The 7,708-nt window shown below is 37.4% G+C and overlaps 1 protein-coding gene across 1 annotated transcript; it reads left to right on the top strand.

Moving 5' to 3' along the window:
* Positions 1 to 3,585: 3,585 nt before the first annotated feature.
* LOC134208275 (short neuropeptide F-like) lies at positions 3,586 to 6,937 on the top strand. Its single transcript, XM_062684303.1, has 9 exons — positions 3,586 to 3,740; positions 4,621 to 4,731; positions 4,794 to 4,850; positions 4,908 to 5,009; positions 5,072 to 5,128; positions 6,170 to 6,271; positions 6,334 to 6,390; positions 6,448 to 6,549; positions 6,605 to 6,937. Exons 1-9 carry the CDS (start codon positions 3,638 to 3,640, stop codon positions 6,676 to 6,678), a joined length of 765 nt encoding a protein of 254 aa, XP_062540287.1. The 5' UTR covers positions 3,586 to 3,637; the 3' UTR covers positions 6,679 to 6,937.
* The last annotated feature ends 771 nt before the right edge of the window (positions 6,938 to 7,708 follow it).

The raw sequence follows: 7,708 nt of genomic DNA, 5'->3' as shown, positions 1-7,708 counted from the left end.
ATTTATCCAATCATGTGCATTAAGTATATATGACCACAAATAAGAGTTAATAATATTTAATTGATGTTTAATGAGCATATATTAAGGAATGTTTAAAGATTACGTAACTCTTAAAGGGGGAGGGGGTCCTAAAAATGTGCACTTTCATACGAAAACCATTGTTTTTTTTATATATACAAAAAACTACAGAGGTAAAAATATATATCAGGTTTCGCGTGGCGTATACAAAGGCATTTTCCTTAAAGAAAGTCCACCAATCACGTAACGTAAAATTTGGCAATTCCATCACCCCTCCCCCCTATCCTACACTATTTGTATGAATCTTCTAAAAATTATATGGATCATCACACATCTCGCATCTCCTCCCAGCTGAACGTTGCGTAATTTATGAATGTTTCTTTTGATTAAAAGAAATTATAATTTAGATGAAATTGTGTTTTCGTACTATGTTTAGGTGTACAACAAGTCCTAATACAATTTCATTATTTCGCTTCAGTGCTTTGTTCGCTAAGTCCTTTCTAACACCGAATTACTTCAACTTATTCTAAAAACTTGTGATAATTTCGAATTCTGTCCCTTTTTTCTTAGTTGTGGATCTTTACGCTTTTGAAGAAGTCTTATTTCGGCCGGAGATACGGGTTTGACATCATAACTTGAAGATTCATATGCGTACTCTTGCCCCACCGGTTCCTGCGTACTTTTACCCCACAGTCCCAAAAATTATTCAAGTAATGGTTTTGACTTCTTGGAAAACTAACCGGATTGGTGTTCTGTACCATAAAGTACTCTATACAATAGGTTATCGAAATGGTATAATGTTCACCTGATTGAACGTATATATGGTAATGAAATACTAGTTGCGGAAACCCAATTATTTTTAGCAAAATGACCAAAAAGTTATCTAACTCCATATCTCCCTTGTTGTTTATTCAAATCGTTTACAATTACACATGATAATAGTTGGCCAGAATACCTGTCAAACTGATGCAGTGTTGCTAGTTTATCTTTTTTTATTACTTCAAAAAATCGAAAACGTACTCTTACCCCACGCGCACTCTTGCCCCACTCTACTCGTGTAGAATATCGAATATCGATTCTTCATTTTAGGACCCAATTGAATTGACGGAGCTTTATCATATTTTGAGATTTCCCGCCAAAAGGATCATCGGACTGGTAATGACTCCAAAGATGGCGGCAAGGAAAAGCTACGAGTGAGCTCGGCATATAGAATGAGACCTCGAGAACCAAAGAAAACATCAGGAAAAATGCACAAGAGAAAGAAAAAAAATTAAAAGCTTTGTGCATATTCTTTTGGGTTTTCGTTTACGACGAAGAAATATTCAATTTTTGAACTTTTAAAAACACTTAAAAGAAACAAAATGAACCTTTGCTTATCTCCGTCACTACACATCTAGTTCGGAATTGTTAATACGATTTAAAAGTTGCTCGAGAAGCGCCATGTTGAGTAAATTTATGGGTGAACCAAGTACAGATGATGCATCAACAAATTGCATAGAGTTCACTAGAATCCCGATCTTTCAGATTACGGCATTACTCTGCTTGAACATTAACAATTTTCTAATTAATATTTCAATCAGCAGTTTCTGAATGATTGCAAAAAAGTGTACGCAAGATACTGCTCTTTGAAACTCTAGCATGGTTTTGAGGAAGCAATTGATGGTTTAGCCAGCAGCTGGAAAAAAGCCGTAGCTTCCATTTACGTCAAAGTACCATATCTTGAATTATCATGTTTCTGAGTTCTGTAGAGGTACCGGAATAGGTTTTGGCTTACATATCAAACATGCTTTTTCTAGTTCGTTGATTAGAACTTTGACGAGATTTGGCAGCAGAGATCGGTTAATAAGTGCTGTGATCGAGTATAACAACTTGTAACTACTATTATTCTACATGAACTCTAGTCTTACTTCTCTCCATTATAAACATAAGCACTAAATTAAAATTAATTTTTACCTTTCATTCTATTAAACATTGAAAGCAACACTTATACTAAACTCGAGCAAGTTAGCCATACAAAAACATACTTAAGTCAGTTTGGTAAGATAAGTCAGTTGTAAATATTTATTCGCGTACTTAGGGCCATCTTTGGCGTTGTGCAAGAGAATGGTGTGTGGCGGCGAAGGATGAAACAAGAGCTCGCCCAGCTCTACGGCGAACCCAGTACCCAGAAGGTAGCTAAAGCTGGAAGAGTACGATGGGCAGAGCATATTTCAAGAATGCCGGACAGCAACCCTGCAAAGCTGGTGGTTACTTCCGACCGGCAGGTTCAAAAAGATTTGAAGGACATCTATCTAGGTGGATTATCCGGGTTTTTGGTGATATTTTTGGATTCTTATATGGATTATTTTGAAATTTCTTAACTAAAAACTTCAAATCAAGATTTCTCGAGATTCCTCCTAGGGATTTTTTTAAAAATTGGTCCAGAGGTGCAGAATTACCACAGGAATCGAGCCCTGTACTTGGTTTTGATGGACATTTGTATTTTATAATAACGGTCTACCGGGGCACCGTGACGCCGGAATCTTGGACAACCTCTTCACGACCCGTATCTCCCATCCAGCGCGAAACGATGGACATCTTCTCAAGATCCTCATCATCCAAGCCCTCGCTGTCATCTTCTTGCTCCTCTAAGAATTTTGTAAAATGTTGGCGAGCGATAGAGGAATCCTTGATTCAGTAAACTTTATTCCAGCAGAATGGACGTAAAATTTACTGAATCAAGGATTCGTCTATCGCTCGCCAACATTTTACAAAATTCTTTTGGTGATTCGTTATCGCCTCAAAGCGTTGAGCTTCGGCTCTGATTAACCCTTCTTGGTGGAGTTTTGTACCTTAGGTATTAAGATAGTAATGATAATATTTTTAAGCGATAGTTCACAAATTCTAGGATAATGAACTTTAGCTATTTGCCTTAATCTCACAGTATTTTACGGATTGGATTCTACGGATTCTACGCACATTTGGATATAACTTATAGGATTTACAAATACTTTTTAGAAATTCCACTTGTTGTGTTCAGCTCAAGCATCTACTCTTTTGTCTGTCATCAACATCTATTTGGTGATTGACATTCACTCAATCGACGATCCATTTGTAGGTGCAAGGATGCGGTCGCACTCATTTATCAGCGTTGGCAGTAACTAGGTGGACTACTTGACGTGGCGGGATTTATAACGGCATTTCTGAAAATCATAGAGTATAGTGCTCATGGCCGTATGTCAGTTCCATCCTTGCTGACTTTGTTATTTATACGGAAATATGAGATAAAGGGAGTAATAAGTATCGTGGTACTGAATACACATTTCTGGCAAAATAATGAGTTTTGTACTCATTTGCAAAAAGTAAATCTCATCTTAAAAGCATGAAATTGCTTAAATATCAATAGCACAACTAAATCTCTTTTTGTAGGTTTTAGTCGTATAACATTCATTTTTCGCTTTGTTATGCAAGTCCTCAACTTCCGTGTTTACCAATTAGAATTGCGCCAATTTTACGCTTAATTGCAAATTCTTTCTGGCCGTAGAATTGCCTCCATTATGAACAAAACCACTCGACTAATACTATAAATATCAACTATGCTGCTTCAGTCAGACAGAAGCAGTGCAGTGAGAAAGTTACAATGTGGAGGATTACAAACATATGCGCATTAGTGCTCATTTCGGTATGCGTAGTTCATTGCGAGGACCACCAAAAACCCTATATAGGAAAGCGTTCGGCTGAAGGTGAGTAAATCAGTGCACCGATTTAGTGGCTCACAGAATAGTTATAGCTAGCAACCCTACATAACTAGGGACCGGCGGAGTGGAAATCTGTCGAAATGGCAACGTATGATAATGCATGAAATTGGGAAAATAATACTGGCAGCACTTGAACTTTTTGATTGCTTCTTATGCAGCGTACACACCAGTCAAACAGTTTGACGAACATTGACTCCACCCCCAAGAAAACGCTCCGGTTGCTGCTTTGTTTGAACGTGTGTGAAGTTGTTCGAACAACCATTTGACAGTTGGCGGCTCGGGCGGCGGCGGAGTCAAGGTTGGCCGAACATGTTTGAGCATTTGTAATGAAGTTGCACAAACCCCCATATATTTTTGATGGTTCGGTTGGTGCTTCGGTCGTTCGTGCGTGATATTGTTGGTCGAATAAATTGATTGTTCGTGCCGCTGTTAGTAAAACTTGATGGATGTTTGAACAAACGAGAGGTGGAGTCAATGTTGGTCAAACTGCTTGATCGTGTGTACGTTCCAGTCGTTCCAGTACGTTCGAGTCGAGTCGAGTCAAGTACGAGACACTGAAGACGACCACACAGTTGTGGTCGAAATACGTATCTGCAAAGATATCGAAATAATTGGTGGAATTAAATGGAGAATACTTAACTCGTCTTAGACGGTTGAATACATTCCACTAAAAAGAGCTTAAAATATTTTTTCGGACATTTTTGTTTGTTTTAGCCGTACCGTCCAGAATCCGTAAATTATGAAAAAATCAAAAACAATTTTTAAGTGGTCGGATTTGTACACTATGATGCGTTTATTTTTATGATTTTTTATCAATTATTTTTCATTTCAAGACTATTGAATTATTCATTTTTACTGTATACAGAATATCCTTCGGAAGGACTACATTTTGAACAATACAAACGTTCACTTCCTGAGATAAACTCTGAAGATCACTATCCGGAGCAAGGGTCGATGTACAAACGTTATGCTCAGAGTAAGTGAGTCCTGCAGTGGTAGAAAGGTCATAAAATATCCAACATTAATCATTCATTACAGGGGATCCCTCGACAAGATTGCGATTCGGGCAAGCCAAGCGTTCGCTTACTGTAGCAGGTAATTGTTTCAATGCATAAACAACAAAACATGATTTATTTAAATTTACTTCATCAGGGGATCCAACGGGTTACCTACGATACGGGCGATCGATTCCTGAATCAGATTTGGCTGATGATCAATCACCAAAAATAATGATGGGGAAACGTTATGCTCAGAGTAAGTGAGTCCTACAGTGGTAGAAAAGTCATTAAATATCTAATAATACACATTCATTACAGGGGATCCCTCGACTAGACTGCGATACGGGCAAGCCAAACGTTCGCTTACTGTAGCAGGTATTTTTTTTTAATGCGTAAACCCTAAGCAGTTTACAAGGAGTAATGCTAATTAGACCTCTTCATGTGGAATCAATAATTCAACCGGTCAGCCCAGAATTACAATTCTTATGCTAAAATAAGCCTCCTGTCAAATTTTCAACTAATTCGGATAAAAATTCGAGGTGGCGCCGATTCGATTTAGTGTTTTTGGGCTATTTTCAATTTTGAAAAAATCTAACGAGAGATATAAACGCTGAAAACTACCATAACAACCTTCATACGGGAGCTTTTGGTGTGCTCTACAAGTCTTGTGAACATTGCGATTCGTTTCGTTCACGTTTTGACCATGTTAAAATGATTTTCGAGCTTTAAGTGCAATGTTTTTATTGTTTTCCCTAAAAATTTATTGCAAATCTTTGCTAATTTATTATATTATTATTCCTCTTTTTTCCCTGGACATTTGAGTAATATAATTGCCAATGTGCGATTTACTGTTAAATTCTTAAAAATCAGATGCTGATCATTTGTCATAATTTTGCACGTTAGGATTTCTTCTAACAAGTTATTCGAACAAAACATAAATCAAATCATATGGTATTTGATGCTTACAGCAAACGACTTTCAAATTTGGTTCATTTTACCATATGTGTGTATGCTTTTACCATTGTGTGCATCGTAGTAACAAGTGACATCAAAGCTTCTTTGTTCGAACAACTTGTTTGAAGAAATCCTAACATGCAAATTTATGACAAATGTTCAGCTTCTGAATTTTACCAATGTGCGGGTAATTATATTACTCAAATGTCCAGGGAAAAAAGAGGAATAATAAAATAATAAATTAGCAATAAATTGTCATAAATTTAAGAGTTTTGTAGAACAACTACTTTAAGGGGAGACAGTGTTTTTATGCACTTAAAAGCTCGAAAATCACTTTACCGTGGTCAAAACGTGAACGGAACGAATCGCAATGTTCACAAGACTTTAGAGCACACCAAAAGCTTCCGTATGGAGGTTGTTGTGATGGTTTCCGGCGTGGTTTATTTAAATTTACTTCATCAGGGGATCCGACGGGTTACTTACGATACGGGCGATCGATTTCTGAATCAGATTCGGCTGATGATCAATCACCAAAAATAATGATGGGGAAACGTTATGCTCAGAGTAAGTGAATCCTGCAGTGGTAGAAAAGTCATTTAATATCTAACAATAATCATTCATTGCAGGGGATCCCACGACAAGACTGCGATACGGCCAAGCCAAGCGTTCGCTTACTGTAGCAGGTAAATTTTTCAATGCATAAACCCTAAAATATGATTTATTTAAATTTACTTCATCAGGGGATCCGACGGGTTACTTACGATACGGGCGATCAATTTCTGAATCAGATTTGGCTGATGATCAATCACAACAAATGATGATGGAGAAACGTTCTGCTCAGAGTACGTATTTTTAAAAAGGAAATTAGATCAATCATTTGATAATCATTCATTATAGGGTCTCCTTCGGAAAGATTGCGATTCGGACAAGCCAAACGATCACTTGCTGAACCGGAATATGATGAAAACTAGTTCTTAACTAAACATAGATTCGATCTCGTTATGACCAAATGGTCGAAATTAGATTATAGTGGATGGGATTAATTAAACAAAGAATACGCTAGCGACAAATCCAGCGTTTGCAATTAATAGCAATTCATGAAGGATAAACGTTACAAACGTATGATCCATCATACAACAGCTAGATAGCCATAAATATTGACAACGGAGAAGACATTTTAGTTCTAGATTTGAAATATCATCAATAAAGGTCTTTCCTTCACAAATACAAGTTATTTTCTTAACATATTATAAACCTTTTCTGTTTTTTAGATTTTTACATGTCCACTTTCAACCAAAAAAAAAACAGATTAATCCACCTAGCGGTGATGGTGCCTTTCTCGTTTCTTTCGAGTGGTTAATTTCTACACACTTTTGGTATGAAAAAATAAAGTATTTTTGCCATAACTTCTGAGCCCATAGTCCGATCCGTCAAATTTTCAATAGGAAACAATGGGACAGAATTCTGCGTTGAATGCAACTTGTTGCGAGCAGGTTGAGGGTAAGTGACTGAAAAATTGGAGAGACTTTTTGCGCAAATACACAAATACACAGACATCACCTCAATTCGTCGAACTGAGTCGATCGGTATATAACACTATGGGTCTCAGGGCCTTCTATGAAAAGTTTGGTTTTGGAGCGAATATATAGCCTTTACTAGGTCCATTATGGCTGTTTGTCGCGAAGTCAACGGATAATCTGCAAATCGTCTTCCACTTGATCGATCCACCTTGCTAGCTGCGTACGTCTGGCTATTCTGGCTCCGATCCACCGTAGTCGTCCGATTTTCGTGGTGGGAACGTGGCTGTCCATAAACCATGTAGACTCCTTACACGGAAGAAAAAAAGTACCCAAAATTGAGTATTTTTAAACTTACTTTTGAGTTATTTTTTCTCTTCTCTTTCATCCACTCTTTCTTTTGTTGTCAAAAACAAAAGAGCCAAACAATCCAACGACGCCAGTTCAATACGGGAAGCCAATTTTGAGTTTTATTACCTGAGGT

The sequence above is a fragment of the Armigeres subalbatus genome, chromosome 1 (assembly GCF_024139115.2).
Source record: "Armigeres subalbatus isolate Guangzhou_Male chromosome 1, GZ_Asu_2, whole genome shotgun sequence".
NCBI classification, from domain to species: Eukaryota; Metazoa; Arthropoda; class Insecta; order Diptera; family Culicidae; genus Armigeres; species Armigeres subalbatus.
The sequence above is the reverse complement of the archived record's forward strand: the minus strand, read 5'-3'. Positions and strand labels throughout refer to the sequence as shown.

Coding starts and splice junctions, on each gene's coding strand:
- LOC134208275 (XM_062684303.1), top strand. CDS start 3,638: ATGTGGAGGATTACAAACATATGCGCATTAGTGCTCATTTCGGTATGC. Junction 4,851..4,907: donor GCGTTCGCTTACTGTAGCAG/GTAATTGTTTCA, acceptor TTACTTCATCAG/GGGATCCAACGGGTTACCTA. Junction 5,010..5,071: donor GGGGAAACGTTATGCTCAGA/GTAAGTGAGTCC, acceptor CATTCATTACAG/GGGATCCCTCGACTAGACTG.